General features: G+C 44.5%; 2 protein-coding genes across 5 annotated transcripts in view; one reads left to right on the top strand and one right to left on the bottom strand.

The window, feature by feature from the left end:
- UVRAG (UV radiation resistance associated) overlaps window positions 1-17,625 on the top strand; it is a 291,490-nt gene extending 273,865 nt beyond the window's left edge. For 2 of the 4 annotated variants that reach the window (XM_059708402.1, XM_059708401.1), the window contains one exon: window positions 14,103-17,625. In XM_059708402.1, coding sequence (XP_059564385.1) covers window positions 14,103-14,805 — 703 coding nt within the window. In that variant the 3' untranslated portion in view covers window positions 14,806-17,625. Of the gene's footprint in view, window positions 1-141; window positions 993-8,627; window positions 8,647-14,102 lie in introns of those variants that run through there. The other 2 variants (XM_059708404.1, XM_059708403.1) reach the window with 2 other exon arrangements.
- On the bottom strand, window positions 2,516-3,017 carry LOC132240779 (large ribosomal subunit protein uL15-like). The gene has a single exon (XM_059708406.1). The coding sequence runs from the start codon at window positions 3,008-3,010 to the stop codon at window positions 2,564-2,566; it is 447 nt and encodes a 148-aa protein (XP_059564389.1). The 5' UTR covers window positions 3,011-3,017; the 3' UTR covers window positions 2,516-2,563.
- Window positions 17,626-19,857: the final 2,232 nt, after the last annotated feature.

Genomic DNA, 19,857 nt, shown 5'->3' with positions numbered 1-19,857 from the left:
TAAAAGACCTTGGGGGACCAGGCTTCTTCCATAACTCATTCCAGAGTTTAAACACCCTCACTTCAGGAAATTCTTCCCTATATTTAACTTACAGGCCCCCTCCTGCCGTTAACACCCATTTCCGCTTTTCTCTGTCTCCAGTTAGGATGAAGAACAGCTGGCCAGCATCCTCTGTGTGCTAACCCTCCGCCAGTGACAGAAAGTCACTGGGGTCTCCCTGGGCTTCTTTCCTCAGCCTCCAGCAACCAAGTCTTTACGCCAAATCCAGATCTTTTTCTCTTTGTTTTTATTTGTGTCTTATTTCTTTCTTTTCATTCCTTTTGATTATATAGTAATATGTGCCTAATGAATAAAATTTGGAAGACGTGAAAAATATATAGAAGAGGGGGAAACCACAATCCAGGGAGCAGAGCTGCTGTTGGGTTAGTTTTCTATGTGTATCTCATATGGAGGAGTTGAGATCTCCTCAACACCAGTGCTGTTCAGTAGAAATACAGTCTGGGCCACATGTGTGCATTTAAGTTTCTGGCAGCCACATTGAAAAAAGATAAAAGGGAATAATAGGTAAATTAATTTTAATAATACATTTCATTTAATGCCAATAAAATAATAAATTGTCAACCTGTAATCAGTGTTTTTAAAATTATTAATAAAATGCTTCACATTTCTTTTTTATATTATGCTTTCTAAATCCAGTGTATATATTACACTTAATGGCACATCTCAACTCCAACTAGCCACATGGCTGTGCTCAGTAACCTGTGGCTGGTGGCTGCGGTATTGGACAGCACTGTTGTTGCAGTTGTATATACTGCTTTTTTGTATATCAAACCTTAAGGCTTTTAGCAATGCCATTAAAAACTTTTTAGTATTTTAATGGCTGCATAATATTTCCTCATTTAGATTTCCTATAACCATATCTTTAGATAGTTTTGTTTTCCTGTTAGAAGTAACCCTGTAGTGCTCTTTTTTACTTTTTTTTTAACGTTAACTGAATGTTTTCTCAACACATTGCCAAAAGAAATAAAAACAATACCTTTTGAGTACAACTAATTGAATCCATTTATTCATAAAACAAATATATTCACTTCGCATCTCCTGTGTGCTCTGTACTGCATTAGGTTAGAAAGTAGAAAAGTGGTTGCAAGAAATTGAAGAAGACCAGGTCCCTCCCAGACCACGTTTACAAGACTTGGCTCCACAGCTGGGCTGCAGGCATACTGTGTCATTCCTCCTTCAATATCCTTCTCTTTACTTCTCATTCTCACCCCGCTCCCAACACATTCACAGCCGGGTCCATTTCCCCTTATGCAGGCACCAATTAAATATAACCTCCTCTGATGAGTCCTTAAGATTTCTGGCTCCCTTCTCCACTAAAATATGCAAAATGGACATTGTATACAAAGCCCCATGGTGTTCTGGTTATTGATTAGCTCTGTCTTCTCTACTACAAAGTGGGAACTTCCTACCAACAGAAACCTTATGTAATTCACCTCTTTATCCCCGGAGCCTCCCAGACTGCCAGGCCATGAGTGTAATGTCTGCTGGAATATGTATAGAAATGTGAGTGATTATATTAAGCATCAGTTGGATGGTATCATCTTAAGTAGAGTGCTGTTTAGAGTTCAAAGAGATCACTTTAGATTGGCATGTTTGAAGGGTTAATGAAGCAGGTAGGACTTGAATTTGGCTTTGGAAGATGGACATACTTAAATGAATGCAGGGCAGGAATTAGCAGAAAAGCCACTTATGTGTCCTGCACTAAGTGTTTTTCAGGAGGGATTCTTTATCAGCAGATAAGCATCCTTCTCGGTCTAAAGCACTGTACTCTTAGGTTTCAAGAAGGCTCTCATGATAGGGTCTTTGCCCACCAAAAGCTGACACAGGTTTGCAGCATTCAGAGTGACCACTGGCCGCTTCAGTGTGACCCTTGAGTTTAAGCTCAATTTAGATAAATTCCCTGTGCTTCAGCTTTGGAGCTGGTGTTTGTTCAATGACTCTTTTGCTAGTGGATAATAATGTATAATAAGTACTGTCCTTATAGCTACGTCAGGTGACTATTACTGTAAATCAGATATTCTCCCAGGCATTTTGAATACATTATTTCATTAATTCATTTAATCCTCACAACAACCCTGTGAATTAAGACCCCTTATCCTCTGTCATCTTACAAATGAGGAAACTGAGGCACGGGAAGGTTAACGTAACTTAAAGGTGACATAGCCATCAAGCAGAGGAGCTGAGATTTGAGTCCAGGCAGAACAGCTTTAGGGCCCCTGTTTTAACTGTTCCTCAGTACAGCCTCTCATAATTGTGTTAAGATTAAACTGTTTTACACAAGGGACCATTCAGCATCTTCTGGTTCCAGAAAAGGAACCCTGTTATTATAACCCTCTCCTTGTTTTCTTCATTCCTCTCTGACTGCTTCTTATCTCATTTGCAGGCTCCTCTTTTTCTGCTTCATCATAAAAAACTAGAGCCCTTCCAGGCTCAGTTCCAGGCCCTCTTTTTTTTTTTTTTTTTTTACTTGTGGACATTTTAATGAACTTCCCTCGATGTAGCTTCAGGCTACCAGGACACAGGCCCCACCAACACCCTTAATCCTCTCCTCGGCTCTTCTGCTGAAGAACTTGGCCTTCACAATGACAGGCTGCTTTGGGAGCTTTCCCTTCCCCAGAACTTTGTAGGAGCCCGATTGCACCACATCAGTGATCGGAGCAGCTCTAGTCTTGCTTTTGGCAGCATTTACCTGGGTCTGCTCACTGACCAGGGAACACAGTTCATCAAGGTTGACAGGTGGGCAGAAGCTCCGGTTCCTCTTTAGGTGGTGATGCCTCATACCACCTTTCCCACAGTCACCTGGGTGATTTTTGTCGAAGTTGATCCTGTGATGATGCAGGCCGCCAGCATTCCCGCGGCCCCCCGGGTGCTCCCTGTGCTTGCCAGTGCGGCCGTGGCCGTGGCTCGCGTGGCCCCGAAGTTTTGGGGTCTTCCTCAGTCTGGATGGCATGTCAGTGGCCGAGCTGCAAGAGCCAGGCCCTCTTTTTATCCTTTATCCTGAGGTGACAGTTGTCATTTTGATGGTCCCCATATTGAAATAAAGCACAAGTGTAAAATCACAGCCTAGATGTCTTTTCTGATATCAGCGCTCTGTTCGAACTGCCTCCTGGATGTTTTCACAACACATTCTTTGAGCCCATTTTTTTTTATCCTGTCTTCCAACCACCATAAGCCCCATGGTCCTCCAGGCCTCAATTTTCAGTGAAGGAATCTCCATCTATTCTTTTACACTGGCCAGGAAGCCAGGCATAATCTACCCTTTCCCTCTCAACCCTGTGTCCAACCTTAGCAACCCCTGCTGATTTCCCCTAATATGTCTGTTTGTTCATATCTATGCATTTCCACTCTGGTCCAAGTCTGGATCTCTCACGTAAACTACTACACAGCCAGTGGTCCTCCAGCCTCAGCCAGAGCGGACTTTCCAAAACACAAATCAATCAATTAATCTCTCTCCCTTCCCCATGCCCACCGAGCCTAAAACACTTAACGACTTAGATGAGGAGAAAAACTCTTACATGGCCTTGGGGCCGCTGCATAGCACAGACCTGGTTTTCTCTCCAGCCTTATTGTCTTCCATGTCCTTCACTTGATGACCTTTTGGGTCCTCACACAGTGCTCTGTCTTGTGACATGGAGCCTTGCCTTATGCTGTTCCCTTGCCTAGAAGGTGCTCCCACCCACTAACCCATTCTTCACCTGGTGAAGGATTCTACGACCCTTCGGATCTTGGCCTCTCTGCGTCAGTTCTGTCACAAGCTTTCTTAACCCACGTTAAGAAACTACATGGCATGTGTTAGAGGTGGTCATTGTGCATTGATGTTTGTAATTTTGTTGACAAATGTCTATCCTCTCCCTCAGTGGTGTGAGCTCCGTAAAAGCAGGAACTATGGCTTTTTTCTCAATCGTTGTATCCCAGATACAGTAACGTCTAGATAAAGTCCCCAGAAATAGTCATGTCTAGTGCACAGTGCCTTGTGCATAGTACACTCAATATGTATTTGAATAAGGAAGTAAATAATTTAATTTGTTATAGGGTGTCCCCTGAAAATTATAAAGGCAGTGTTTATCAAAGCAGCGGTCACCAACCAGTGGTCCGTGGACCACTGGTGGTTCATGAGGTCCGAAAGGTTGGCGACCGCTGTATTAAAGTACATTTCATTTTTAAAACGTAATAGAAATCAGCTGTTAAAGTGTGTATACATTTTGGGGGATACCCTATACGTCCTGTTAATCTGCATACAGTTTTATACTGCACCTCTTTTGGTGGTACATAAGATTAGGTTCCCAAGACACTATCCCGAGACCCTCACAGTCTCCTACTAAGCAGTGGTTAAATGATGGCTAAATGGCCCTGGGCGGGAAGCTCCATTGATTAGAGTATCATCCCGATATGCCAAGGTTGCAAGTTCGATCCCCGATCAGGGCACATACAAGAATCAACCAACAAATGTATCAATAAGTGGAACAACAAATCCATGTTTCTCTCTCTCTCTTTCTCTCTCAAATCAATCGAATAAAACAAAATAAATTTTTTTAAAAAAATGTTATTCAAGCACTTCTTCCAAAGGCCTCCAGCGTATCCCAAAATGGTGGCAAGTGCTGTCTATTTTCCTTTGGAAATAACACCCAGCTAAAGTCCTGTGCCTCGGGTCGGGGCAGAGCTCCTTAGAAGCGTGGTGGCACTCCGCTTCGGCAGCATCTTTCACAGACCGGATTTCACAGCTTCTGTCATTGGCCTCTGGAGTCCAAGCTTCCTGGAGCTCTTTGCAATCATCCTTCTAAGTTCGGAAAGCATCCCCTGACTTTAAAATAATAGGTTTTAATTTCCCTATAGAGTTCTTTCTGGGGCTGGGCTCTGTGAGATTACTATTTCTCTGGCTTCCCTGGCAAAGTTATTAATTTTTCCTAGTTTTCAGCATAAACACTTTATTACTCCCCTGTCTTAATTGCTGACCAGACACTCCCACGGGTCCCCAAGAACCATCCCTGGCATCTCTCTGTTTTACAGACCACTTTACAGTCCTCATCTTGTTTTCTGCCTGTGTCCGTAGATTAATTTGTATGATGATTTGTTTTGTCTTGTTTTGTTAATCTTCACCTAAGGATATTTTTTTCATTGATTTTTAGAGAGAGTGCAAGGGAGGGGGAGAGACAGAGTGAAACATCGATATGAGAGAGACACGTTGATTGGTTGCCTCCCACACATGCCCCAATCAGGGCTGGGGATTGAGCTTGCAACCAAGGTATGTGCCCTTGGTGGGAATCAAACCCGGGACCCTTCAGCCCATGGCCTGACACTCTGACCGCTGAGCAAACCAGCCAAGGCTGTATGATGATTCCTTAAAGTGAAAGCTAATGGGTAAAAAGAGGTTGCCTTGCCCACCCCCATGGGATCTCTTTTGTCTCTTTGGTGGATCGTTCTCTATTCCCTGATCCCAGGGAGCTCAGCCTTGAGCCTGGCTTCCAGATAGGCCTCCTGGCTGTGGGCACCCCCTTAGCCGCGTCTCCTGGCTTATGCTGGAGCCTCTCTTCCAAGCAGGGCCCTGTGGCCCAGGGCTATGGAGGGTGGATGGCCAGCCCTCACATCACATGGCCCAGGGAAAGGGATTGCTTCAGCTTGCTTGTTTTGTCCTTTGCCTCTGGAACTTTGTCTTTCAGAAATTCGTCTTTCCATCCGTACTCGGTTTAAAGAAAATGTAAAGGCTCCCTTGTTCATTTAGACCTTTTTCAACTGTTTTTATTTAGTCAGACTTTGGCAGGAAACCTTTCAAGCTGAGCCCAGGGGGGAAAGTGACCATTGGCACAGAATTCAGCCAATGCTTTTGGCCTAAGATTGCTTCTATTTTTATTTTGTTTCTTGTTTGTGTTCACATCCAGGGCAAAGATTAAGCACTTTCACTTATCTGGTAATGGTGAGAGGTCTTTAGACTGCTCGCCTGTGGCCAGGATACCGCATGCTCAAAACTGTTAACCCCCAGCTACCTCCTGGGAGATAAGATCTCGCCATTCAACTTGGCTTTCCCAAAAGGAGGCTCTGTGCTTCTACTTGACCAGAGAGAGAGAAAGGGGAAAGATAAATCCAGCCATGGCTGGATTTTGAAAAAGGATAGTAGCCTAATTTATGGAGGTTGTTTTTTGAAAAAACTAACTTTATGTCATAATTTCTTAGCTGCCAAAAGACGTAATTCTACCTCGGCTTTGCCTTGGCAACCTGCTTTTGGCAGCCGGAGCAGCCCTGTCGTTGCTCTGCATTATTTAAGCAGTAATCTTTAAGAAGGTGAGAAACTATTATTGCTTTTTAGCACAGTTGACATGATATTGGCGCAGACTCGTACCCAGAGCTTCAAACATTTCTGATGGCGGTAAACCAACTTAAACACCTCCGTGTAGAGGTCTCGCTGCCATGAGGTCATCGCTTGCTACAAGGGGAGAAAGAAGAAGATCAAATGTTGTTTAAAAGGTTGTTGTGGGGTTTTTTTGCTTTTTAAGAATTCTTATTTCACGGAGTTGTAGCTGTAGATTCTGGCCAGGATCCAGACCGTCAAGATTTAGCATCTTGACCAGCTGTGATCTAGCAATGTTCCTCAGAGGAAACATTTTGTAGGAGGGAAAGACACATATTTGAGACTGCGAAGTGTACTCTTTCCTAATACTTTACAGAGTGAGACCTGCTTGTAGACAGATAACACAAGCACAAGTGACTGAAAGAGAACAGGAAAAAGTCTTCTCACACAGCTCCGAATGCACCCCCGCCTCAGGAACTTGCTTGATGTGGGAAGTTTTTATTTTCCCTTTATTTTATTCCCCCCTCAAGTCTCCACATGTATATCATTTTGTGTCAGAATGTGTTTCTGTTCATCATTCATGCTTAAATGCAGCAGCATTCCTGTAACAGCCCAACAAGTCTTAGGAAGCCAGAAACGCCACAGGAGCTTAATATGATGTAGGAGAGAAGGAAAGATACCAAGCCACTTGACCTAAAAGTTATTCTGACTCTCACTCCTCCCTCAAACAGAAATAGAGGTCAAGTGTAGGTGTTCTGGTGGCAGTCCTAGGGGCTGGGAGAGAAGGGAACTCACATTTATTCAGTCAGTCTGCCTTAGTTAAGTTATCTCTGTGCCTCAGTTTCCTCATTTGTAAGATGAAGATGGTGTTCGCAATTCATAGAGATGTGAGGATTAAATGAGACCATGTATGAAGTTGTTAACAGAGGACTTCCTTACCCCATAGTACTTCATAAATGTTAGTTGTTCCTGTTTTATTCTTAGTGATAATTTATAGAGTACCTACTCGTTGTACTAAGAATTTTGCTTGTATATCTCATTTAATTCTTGCCATAACAGCTGTTGGATGGATATACCCAATTTACAGAAGAGGAAACTGGTTCGGAGTAATGACGTGCTTCACCAATTTCTGTGCTTTGTAATGGCGGAGTTGCATGTGGAGTTCTGGAATATTACTTAGGGGAGATGTGGACATGAGAACACATTTTGGACCAGTGCTTTCTTATCTTGTTTGCTCTCTCCCAGTCCCTTTTCTGTAAAAGGAGGCTGTCGCTTTAAGCAACAAAACCAGCAAAAGAAGAAAGAGGAGGAGAAAGTTGTGGGGGCAAGGATGCAGAGAGGAATGGACTGGGTTCTACTGTCTCCAGGTTGGCTTCCTGGCAGGTATTTGTGTAAAGGCTATAAAAGTTCGAACGTGGTTCACCTCGGTGACACTGGGGAAATAGAGAAATTCTGCCTCTTACACAACCTCTCCCCCTGAAGCTAAATTCATGCCGAAAAAATGATGCATCAGGGGTTTGGGGACAACTGGAATGTACCACAAAGGATTCTGGGAAGTTCTTATAGTCCCTAAGCATTTGGTAGATCGTGTAAATAGAGGCAGTTTGAGCATTTCTACTTCATTCAAAGCTTTCCCCACCCCAGGTCCTCAAGAAAAAAGAAAAGAAAAAATGGAATGAAGTTTCATGTTGGGCAGGATAACTCTTTTGATTGATTTAGTACTTCTTCTCCAAAACTCTTATACTACCCTTAATTCTTTATCCGCTTCTTGCAGCTAGCTCCCTGGTGCGCAGAAGTGGAGATGGGGGTGGGTGGGAAGAGTGCTGATTGTTCTGTTTAACCAGTGTTCTGTGTAGGGGAAAACAGTAGAAGGAAGGAGCTCTATATTCTGGTCTTTCCTCCGCTACCCATTACCCTATGTTTCTGCCCAAGACATAAATGTCTTTGAGCCTCCGCTATCCCTTCTGTAAAACACTTTGGGAATCCGAAGCCCATGGAAGCTGATAATAATGACAGCAACCATCGGTGTATCTGCCAGGCATCTTGCCAAGGATGCGAAGCACATCGTTGTCTTTACTCCGTACCGCAGCCAACAATCCATTTTACAAAGGAGAAAACTGGAGCACAGAGAAGATAAGTGACTGCCTACAGTCATATAACTAATACTAGTAAGTGGCGAGTTCAGCCTTAAGTCATAACTCCAACGAGGTTCATGGTGGTGGCAGAGCTAGGAATAGAATCCAGGGCTTTGAACATCCTTTCCCCTCACCGTCCTTCCCTCCAGATACAGCTGAAGGGAGAACAGAAGGTAACTGACTGCAATAAATGAGGACTGGCAGAATGAGAAAGAAATTAATCACCTGAGTTTATAGACATCAGAGAAGATTTGATCCAAAGAAGCCAAATTTAAACCAGACTGTCCTCCTCGTCCTCTAAACTCCAAACCATTGGCTCCTCCCCATCACGCTATTGTTTGTGACCCTAGGATATCCTTTTCCCCTTGTAGCAATGGGTTTATCATTAAGTAATGTAACAGCCCGGATGTGGTTCAGTTATTCAGCCGTCTGTGCTGTGTTTTCACTAAACCATGGCCTAGTAAATTTGCAATTACAATATCTTTGGGTGGTTGTTTTTTAATAAATTCCTTTTAATTGCAGCATTAAACCCCAGATGTCATGTTTCCAGGTTTCCAGCTTGGATCTGAGCCAAGCTGGAAGACACATCTACTCAAGGCAAATGGCTGAGGAGGAGAATGTGTGCAGTGAACGGGGGGGGGGGGGGGGGGGGGGGGGGGGGGGGGGGGACTCAGTTCAGTTGCGTAAACCTCAGGCTCCGTGCCCCCGAATCTGTAGCCTAAGGCAGGAGGGGGAGACAGAGCAAAGTTCCCACGTTTCCTGCTGCGTCCGCTCCTCCCAAACACCCACGTTCACTCTGGTTGTTTCTAAGAGTAGAAATTCCCTCTGAGTCACTCATCACGGCTTAAATTGCATACTAATTTCATTTGATAAATAAATTGTCAGCAGTCTTTAAAAACTGGTCATGTAATTAGGAAATCTATGTGTTTCAACCTCTTCTTCCATCTAGATGAAATAATCACAAAGCCAGACTGTAATCAGACAAAAGGAATTTTGAAACCTTCTGGGCCTTCTTTTTTGATCTATTATTTGCCTTTTTTAATTGCTACCTTTTACCTTTTTAGGCAGTACTAGAGATAAAATACTCCTTTTCTTTCTCGTACAAATTTAGCTTCCACTGAAATGTGACGTGAAGGTTTCTTCTGGACACCTATTAAATATGAAAATCAAATTTTATTAAAAATGTATGCTTTGTGTTTTTATACAGAGAAGCTCACAGCAGTTTCTTTTTAAAATTTATTTTGGCTAACATTTTAGATCTTCATTGTTGAAAGTGTTACATATGTCCCCTTATTTCCCCCATTGACCCCTTCTAGCCTGCCCCCACCCTGCCCTAGGCTCACAGCAGTTTCTTAAGAGTAAGATTTTAGAAATACCCTTAATCTATAAAACTAAGGGAATGATTAAGCAAATTATAATATTCTAGTCAATGGAACAACCATTTAGAATTGTTTACCAAGAGATTTTAATAACATCCAACAGCAGACTACAGAATTCTATATACCTACCACAAACACAACTTTAGGTTTGTTTGGTCTTTTAAAATTAAACACACACATAAAATCAAAGTTTGGAAGGAAAATATTCAAAATTAACAGTGGTTATTTGATGGGTAATAGCCTTGTGAGAGATTTTTATTTTTCATATGGTTTATATTTTTTTTAATTTTCCCTGGAAAATTATTACAATAATTAAAAATGCACGTGTGTTTGTATATATTTTAATGTAATCATTTAACACTTCAGCTGTTTGGAACTCAGCTATCTTAAAAATCTGGAACATTGCTAAGATCCTGGAAGTCATAAAAAAAATTAATTCTGAGCAGCCAAAACTAATGTTACAAAACTCATAATAAAGCATACTGTGCCCAGGACATCTGCTGGCCCATCACTCCAATCCTGTTTACTCTTACTTTGCACACCATTCTTAGGACATCTACTTTACAAGAACACAGCGAATCAGAAGCAAACATTAGAAAAAGAGAAGCCCTGTAGGGAGAGGTGGATGCAGCCACACTGCCATGACAGTGAGAGAGGACATGGGGAAGCTCAAGTGCAGTGTAAGAACTCTCAGACTCAGACCCTAGGAAACAGGCCACTGAAAATCCTATAGTCTCTTTACTGTGTCGTAGTTTAGTAATACATGTTCATAGTGATGACTCAAAGTTATGAAGATACCTTTATTGGCCCTGGCCGGTGTGGCTCAGTTGGTTGGGCATCGTCCCTTACACTGAAAGGTTGCCTATTCAGTTTCTGGTCAGAGCACATGTCGAGTTGTGGGCTTGATCCCCCATAGGGGGCGTGCAGGAGACAGGTGATCAATGTTTCTCTCACATCAATGCTTCTCCCTCTCTCCCTCCCCCTACCGTCTCCTTCCTCCTCCCCTCTCTGTAAAAATCAGTTAAACAAAGAAGACACCCTTTTGTTCAGCTTACTCTTTTTAAGATTATAAGAAATACTTTAATAAAAATTTGGAAAGGTTTTATTGCACATGGCTAAAAATGATTAAAAAGACAAATGTGGCGACTAAAGGGTAAACTTTAGACATGTAGACTTCTTTATTGCCTATCCATAATAATGCATTTCCTTGCCCTTATTAAGAGGGAACATTTTACTGTTACTAGAGTTTTCCAAATTGTATCTCAAGCTATCGTTACCTGGATTCTCACAAAAATCCAAGGAAAAAGGAGAAGAATATCATAAAATCAGGATATCAGAAAATATCAGTCTCTACCTCTCAAAAGCCTAAGAATACACCCTTTAAAATGGGAGTAACACCCCAGAACTTAGATATACTAGTAGGTTGGACGAATTCAATGAAAAGGCCTGTAGAATGGCATGTACTGGTAGCTTGAAGTCTGGCGTATCATTGGCTTTTAGCAAATGTTGGTTGAATTTGAATATGATTCAAATTGTGGGCTGAGACAGACTGTGTGGGTTCTAGAGTCAGACTGAATCTTGTTCTGCACCTTAAACCACAGAACCCACGCACCCGCCTGCCTTTTTCACAGGGTAGATGTGAGGGTTCAACATTATGGATGCTCAGGAAAATGGGAGTTCCCTTCCCAGTGTAGTTGCCAGGAGGGATGTCACACTTTATTACTTTTCTGTTGTGCAACGTTGAGGAGAGCCTTCAGGGAGTCTCAGAACCCTAGAGCAGCGGTCGCCAACCTTTCGGACCTCACAGACCACCGGTTGGCGACCGCTGCCCTAGAGGACTACAAAACCCCTGTCCGCTGTGCCATAAGCACTGCTGCTGCACCCTGGTCCATTTCTCATGCTCTGCCTTTCATCAGCCTAGGAGGGAAGCAGAGCAGGCTGGGGTGGGGAGAGGGGAGGTGTTGGCGGCAGGGGAGGTGTCATGGCATTCACCCTTCATAACCGAGAGTGTAAAGCACCAGGCGTCTAGATCCATGCCACACTGTCACCTCCCTGTCCCAGGCTGGTTCACCTGGTGCTTCCCACGCCTCCTCGGCCCGGGTGGGAACAGACGGTGGGTAGTGCTGGTGCTCTGTTTCGGTTTGATTGCCTAGACTTCCTGCAAAATCACTTGGAGAGGGACAGTCGACAAGTGGGAGAGTGAAAACTACAAGGTTCGCAAAAATGTGTGGCTTGCCCAGTTCCTGTGAGTTTTGACAACATATTAACTCAAAACCTAGATTAAGGCCAGCAGGTTTTGCTCTGTTTTTCTTGAGAACTAAAAACAGTAATTTACTGGTGTGCTTGCCCGGGTCTATGCACCCCGCAGGCCACCCCTAATTATGAAATCTCTCCTGGCACCAACACTTAGAGCCAAACAAGGTTATCTGACGGACCTGGGGATTAGCAGCCTTGTGGTTGCCTTTTCTCAAGAAGAATCAGCCTTGCTTAGGTGTCTGAGATCACAGGGATAATCCAGCATCAGGAAAAAAACAACAAACAAACAGGGAAGGAGCAGGGAGCTGGTTCAAGGGCTTGTGGCTGTGGACACAGGTAGAAGGAACCCTCGCTCCTTCCTTCTTTTTCAAGACACATCACTGTTGTGAGTTGGAAGTGTTTTCAGTAACTGGATGGCTCTCTCCTACAAGCTCGGAAGCTCCTCAGAGGCAGGGCCTGCTCCGTCTTGCATGTTTCCCGTGCCCCAGGCCGGGCACATGTAGTAGCTGTTTGTTAGGCGGGTAGAGTCTCAAGTCTAGCCTCTGCTCATGCCTGGTAGTTGCTCTTGTGCAAACAGCCTCGGTGTGTGTGTGTTTCCTCACCTGCAGAACACACGTGTCTAATGGGTCTTGTGTTTCTGCCTCCCTCTGTCTGTGGACCCAGTCTGTTCCTATAGTTCTGTTGAAGCTGACTAGCTTCATCCAAGTATAATATCAAGAATTGTGATCAGTCCTCTAGGGTGGTTTTACTAGCACAGTGTATAACATGACCATTATTTCCAGGGTCTGAATACTCTCTTTCCATTAACTAATTGTTATTTATTATTTCGGACTTACGAGCAGTAATGTATACTCTGCTTTCTTGACAGGGTTTTTGTGAGGACCAAGTGAAATGATGTGTATGAAATTACTTTAGAAACTAAAACTTGTATCGCTTAAGAATGATTATTATTGCTGGCCCGAAGTATCTTCCTGAGAAGTAACTCAAGTCTGAAAGAAGGCACTTAAGGCCAAACTTATAAAACGTGTGTGACCAGCTTGTAAAGGAGAAGTCGTTTCCCAGATTAAATTTTCATTAAAATATATGTATATCCTTGATCCTCTCTCTGTCAGTTCTCTAATCCAAGGTGATTAACATTTGGGTATTGGAAAAGCTATTGATCATCACGTCAGGAGTCACAAGTTCTGGTCTAGCCTTGCCATGGCTTCACTGCGGTACCATGAGCAAGTCACTAAACTTCTCTGACAAATAAGGATACCTGCTTTATGAAGATAACATAAGTTGAATATGAAAAACAAGAATAAGAATATGGCCCAGCTGGCACAGCTCAGTGGTTGAGCATCGACCTATGAACCAGGAAGTCAGGGTTCAATTCCCAGTCGGGGCACATGCCCAACTTGCTGGCTCAGTGTGGGGCGTGCAGGAGGCAGCCAATCAATGATTCTCTCTTACCACTGATCCCTCTCTCTCCCTCTCCCTCTCCCTCTCCCTCTCCCTCTCCCTCTCTCTCTCTCTTCCCCCCCTGCCTCCCTCCCTCCCTCCTTCCTTCTCTCCTACCCTCCTTCCCCTTTACTCTCTGAAATAAAAAAAATATATGTTTTTAAAAAGAAAGAACAAGAATATGGATAGCCCTTCAGATGTGTAAAGTTGGTTGCATCCTTTATATATTGTTCTTTCTAGATCCAATCCCTCCAGTGACTGAAACTCTTCCCCGTATGACATGGTTTCTATCCCCCATCCTACCCTGGGTGTCCTCCTCTGGATATATTTCATTATGTCTTGATCCTTCTTGAAGGAAGCTCCCAAAGTTGAACTCAGAATGCTTTGGGTTGTTTCTTCCCTTCGGGCACTACAGTTTATACTAAGAATAATTATTATCCATTTTTATTAACTCAAACCTAAGCATGCTATTTCCTGTCTCTGGATCCAGAAGGCTTAAACTTAGTTGTGAAGTTGGAAGTTAACTTCTCCTTTTTGTTTATCTTCTAGCGACAGACATCACACCTCCAGTGCAATCCCTGTTCCAAAGAGACAAAGCTCCATATTTGGGGGTGCAGATGGAGGCTTCTCTGGGGGCATTCCTTCGCCAGACAAAGGACAGCGAAAACGGGCCAGCTCAGAGAACGAGAGACTCCACTACAGGACCCCCCCTCCCAGCTACAACTCCGCAGTAGCCCAGCCTGGGCCCACCACCCCCTCCCTGGGAGAGTCTGAGAGAAAGACAACAACTCTGTCCTCCTCCTTGGATACCTCCTTGGACTTCTCCAAAGAAACCCAGAAAACGGGAGTCGATTTGGGCAGCAGCTTAAACGTGGGCCCCGTGAGTGTAAACACTGGCCAAGGACAAGGAGAAGCCCTCCCTGGGCCTCCAGCCTCGGTGAACGGCTCTCTCCTACCCAGCGAGCAGGCCGGCCCCGCCAGCGCCCAGCTTCCGGGTGAGCTCCACGCCGGCTCCGAAGCCGAGCTCTGCTGTGCCGTGGAGCAAGCGGAAGAGATCATTGGGATGGAAGCCACAGGTTTCACCTCCAGTGACCAGCTAGAAGCGTTTAACTGCATCCCGGTGGACAGCGCTGTGGCAGTGGAGTGTGACGAACAAGTTCTGGGAGAATTTGAAGAGTTCTCCCGAAGGATCTATGCACTGAACGAAAACGTATCCAGCTTCCGCCGGCCGCGCAGGAGCTCTGATAAGTGAAGCGAGCAGACAGACGGACAGTAGGTCCAGGGCGGGGCTACTGCCTAAAATGAGGATGAAGCTGCACTGGTTACCCTTTGTAATAATTATGACACAAAATAAATATTAATGGAGGATATGCCTCGGGAAAATAGACTTTGTGAATGGAGGAGGGACTCAGGATCATTGTGTATCAGTGGGCCAGACGAAGTTAGGTTTTGCTTGCAAGATGGGCTTTACAGGCCTGACCGTTGTTTGAAGGCAAAAGTCACTCTCTGGCTTGAGTCACCTTATAGGTATTCGTCTGCTTTTTTATTTGCTCTTCTATGTTATCCCCAGAGGGAAGATGATAATATATATAAAGAATATAATGAACTCACCTTTAGTTTCTCAAGCATTTGCCCTCACCAGTTTATAAAACTTTGGGGAAAAATGAATATTTAGAAAAAGATTTCTACCATTTACTGAAGGATCTTTGGCCATTCATTAGGCTGATGAATAAGAAGCACAATAGTCTCCTTAGACCCAGGCGCATATGCCCCTCCCCTTGCCCCCATGCCTCACAGGCAACCGAGAGACTCCACTGTTGCCCCATTTCACAGTGGATGCATTGTGCACCCTGAAAAAAGGACATCAGATTCACGGGTTCTTTCATACAGTAGCTCTGACCTTCCACCTCCTCTGATCAGCCATGGCTTTGAGGTAGCCCTCAAATTTGGTGGATCCCAGGGACCCTTGAGGACCCCAAGGTTGTATAATCAAATGGCATCCAATCCCCTTTGAGGTCCAGAGTGTTTATGTAGACAGATGCTGCAATCAAAACTAGGCACTTCCTGGCAGTGCACTCACCAGGCAAAATCCGCGTGTGTACAGCCCATGTTAATTTATTACATTTCAGTTGGAAGACATTGTATGTGATGAAGTATATGTAGAGAGTCAGGCCGTCCAATGTGCAAACTGCAAGGCAGTTGAGGTTGTCGGACTAATACTAGATGAGGCATAGAATACTATTGATATGTGTGCAATTGCATAAATATTAAATTATGTTTTTGAAGTCCAGCTGTCATTCCTGGAGTTCAAATTTCGTTTGCTATTGCTTTACATTTTATTTACCCAAGGACATCGCCTCAGGGTTGCAAGTTCTTTAAGGAAAATTTATCCGTGTATCCATGTATTGTATAGAAGAATAAAAATTGAGTGTACTTCACTCGACCTGATTTTTTTCTCCAGCTTCGAATTCCTCTTGAAACTACATCTCCATGTATTTCGTCAAGATAGGACCAGCCCGAACAAAACTAGGGCTGCATCTAAGCTAATGTGTTGACTTTATTTGAATTTACCTGTTGTTATAGCAACACAAACACCTTCACTGGTGTACTCTCTAGTAGCATTTGTCCTACATAACATCTTAACTCATAGGTTTCATAATCATTTTCATATTTTTTCCAAGCATTCCTGGGCTCAATTTTAATTTATAGCCACATTTGAAATGGAATAGCTCATGTTGTTGTTTTCCATGTAAAGGGAACTCACAGAATCATTGCATGACAGACAGACCCAGCTCGCAAGCAATTAAAAGCTTTAACTCGATCTCAAGAAGTCCGTATGAATTCCACATAAAAAGGTAGGCTATTCCAAAGCTGGAGTAGAAGCCATCTGTAGAGGCCCAGCTTCTTTGCACTGTACTGTCATTCGTTTTAGAATCAAAGAGGGTGGAGATAGACACAGTCTAGATATACGTCAGACTGGTCTGTGGGGTCCTCCAATGAAGTAGCAGTACCCCCCCCCCAAAAAAATAGGTTTTGAAGGACTGTGAGAATTGAACAATGGACTGTGTGAGTGAATCACATGTGATTGTGATTTTCCAAGATATGGGAGTGGACTTTAAACCATGCCAAACTCAGAGACAAGGTGTGTCCACTGCAGGCCCTGCAGCCCGGCTCCTGGCAGCACCACACAAAGGGCCCCACTCAGAACCCCTGTCACGGTGTTCATCTCGGGTTCCACGTGACCAGATGGAGCTCTGGGGCTCCATCCACCCGACTGTCGTTTGTGACTACCTGATTCCTGGGTTCACAACGTTTCACCCCCCAACAGTGCCATGAGTGCGATTAGATTGCTCAGAGCCAATCAGTAGTTACCTATACAATTGCTTGATCCACAGGGTCCAATGATGTTATGCCTGAAAACACCACCTAGGTTTGGGTTTGTTTAGTTTGCATTTTGTGTTTTCATTTGAATATTTTTGATGTCTGCAGTTTCTGCCATGACCTGGGTAGAACCTGCAGTATTCCATGTCTCCAGAAATAACTATTCCAACGTCTTCCAATGCTGCATAATTTGTTTTGCCTCTAAAGTGGCCATAGCCAAAGGATGGGATGAGTTATCATCTACTAATCTTTCTAGTCTTGTAAATCACTAAAACATCAAGTTTGCTTCAAGGATGGCTAGACGTTGAAGTGAAAGCTCACCACTATCCAATTCTGCACGACTAAGAGCCCTTACAGCTTTCATGTAACTGAGACACTTTTAACAGCCAGCAAATGTTATCAAATGGATATTTGATTGTGTTTTCTCTCTCCACTTCCTCTTACCCACTTTAGAAATTCCAGAGATTTTTCCCCCCCTCAGAATATTAGTTTTGGAAGATTGTATCCAGCTATATTTTTTTAGCAGTTCTAATGGTGCCCATTTATCCTGACCTAGCCGGTTATTTAAATAATTTTTTAAGCCACCACCAATAATAAATGGCATGTGAAACTGATCTGTTGGTAATTGGAAGAAAACTCAGCATCTGTATTTATAAAATAAAATTGATTAGTATTTATTTTGAGAGTAAAAGTGTATGTTATTTCCCTGCTATGTTTGAGTCATGTTTTCTTCATTGTTTTGAATTTCATATTGAAGCTGAGTTAAGTATGAAGACCTTGTTCTCAGTCAGCCAGCCATTCCACATTTATTAAACTAACTAGCTCTCTCTCTCTCTCTCTCTCTCTCTCTCTCTCTCTCTCTCTCTCTCTCTCTGGCTAAACAAGGTTAATACAAAGATTAATAAGCCTTGACCTCTGCCACATTCTCCAGTGGAAGGGGGAGGTAGTTCTATTAACAATTATAATTCAGTGTGATTAATTATATGCTGAGGGATATGCGGCCGTCCTGTGGGGTGCAGAGAAAGCCACTCTGACTCAGGGATCAGGAAAGGTTCCTGGAGGGTAATGCAGATGGAAAGCTATGTAAGATTTCACATCACAGATGGAGGGGACCGCGTGGCAAAGGCCCAGAGGCAAGGCGGGTCTTGTGTGTTTGCAGAGCAGCAAGAAGTTTGCTGTGCGTGGGGTCTGAGCAGATGTGAAGAGGGGTGAAAGGAGAAGTTGAATTGCAGGCCCATGGGAAGGACTTAGGTGCCAAGTCAAGAGATCTGAATGCATGCAGTGGGCAACTCAGGTGCCCCTCCCAGGTTTGAGGGCAGAAGAGTAACCTGCTTAGACCTGAATTATGACTGGCAGCCACCCTGAGGCTAGAGCCAGCCGTGGGCAAACTACGGCCCGCCGGCCCGGCCCGTTTGAAATGAATAAAACTAAAAAAAAAAAAGGCCGTACCCTTTTATGTAATGATGTTTACTTTGAATTTATATTAGTTCACACAAACACTCCATCCATGCTTTTGTTCCGGCCCTCCGGTCCAGTTTAAGAACCCATTGTGGCCCTCGAGTCAAAAAGTTTGCCCACCCCACACGAATGTCAAGTGTTTCAGGTGTTTGGGTGGGTGGCATGGACACAGTGTTGAGACACAGCCCAGAGGCCTCATGAGCTTAATTTTCATCTTAACACCTGGCAGGTGGACTTATTTAGGCCCACCTCATCCAGAAATATTCTCTCACAGCTTCCGGCCGCCTCACTGATTGCTGAATTGGTGCCCAGAGCTCTTAATTTCACTTCAAGTAGATAGAAGCCCTTTTTATTTTTTTCCTTTTCCTCTTAGCGCATCTAATTACAGTTTTGTAGGTAGACAGCTCAGCCTTGTGGATTTTAAATGAATAAAAAATACATGTCTATAAAATAATTCCACACTTTGTAGAGACTGGCAGTGTCAGCAATCCAGAAAAAGAGCAGCCGTGCATGGAGATAAAAATGAGAAAAATGCAGCCGGAGTGCAATCGCTGCAGCCAGCCAGGCCCCGGCCCAGAACGCCAAGGGGAGAGCACAGGCTCGGATCCCTCCGGTTTTGTACAAAGGGGCTTCTCACCGTCCCCGCTAGATCACAAGCAGCACATCCGGAAGGAATGGAGAGTGGGAGTGGACGGGGATAAGGACTCACCTGACTCTGAGAAGCGCCTACGAGCAGGCAGGAAGGAAGCAGTCTGGGCCCTCAGCCTGAAGACAGCCAGGCGGGGCTGAGCCCTGCCCTGCCGCTCACGGGCTGTGTGGCCCGGGCAAGGCGCTTGACCTCTCTGGGCCTGCGCCCGCCTCCTCAGCCGGACAGACTCCTCCTGCTCCAGGGGTTCATTGTGTTCCTTCCGCAAAACCGGTCTCAGGCTGCCGCGGTGCCCAGAGCCGGGCAGGACAGGGGGGACCCTCCCCACTACTTGTTGTGAAGCACCCGGGGTACCACTGGGGCGGCTGGGGCTTCTCAGGCCTTTTGAAGGAAGTTCCTGGGGTCTAGGGGAGAGGATTGGCTGGCTGCCCGGGGGTTCAGCGTGGCTGGGGTTGCCACCTGGATTGGAGTCACCTCCTCCCTTGGGTCCCTGCAGCAAGCACGGCGACCTGTCCCCGACAGCTGTAACCCTGAGAGCTGTGGGTGAAGGGAGATCAACCGTTGACTTACCTTCCCTGCACGCATTGCGCACACTAGTTAACCCGTCGGTTGATGAGGGGAAGTTTCTCTTACAGAAATATTCCAAGTGAAAAGATTTGGAAGGGCTAGTAGAGTGAGACTGTCAGCACGTGGCACCTGCTATGAATTCATGCCTCTGGGAAAGTGATCATCCGTGGCTGCTCGTGTCACAAAAAGAGAGAAAAGCACACAGTGTATGCCTCTTGATGGGAGAGCACAGCACCGATGAATGAATTCTTG

The sequence above is a fragment of the Myotis daubentonii genome, chromosome 9 (assembly GCF_963259705.1).
Source record: "Myotis daubentonii chromosome 9, mMyoDau2.1, whole genome shotgun sequence".
In the NCBI taxonomy this organism is placed as follows: Eukaryota; Metazoa; Chordata; class Mammalia; order Chiroptera; family Vespertilionidae; genus Myotis; species Myotis daubentonii.
Note: the sequence above shows the minus strand (reverse complement) of the source record. Positions and strands in the feature narration are given on the sequence as shown.

Bases quoted from the DNA above. Each gene is read 5' to 3' on its own strand.
- LOC132240779 (XM_059708406.1), bottom strand. From the start codon at position 3,010: ATGCCATCCAGACTGAGGAAGACCCCAAAACTTCGGGGCCACGCGAGC.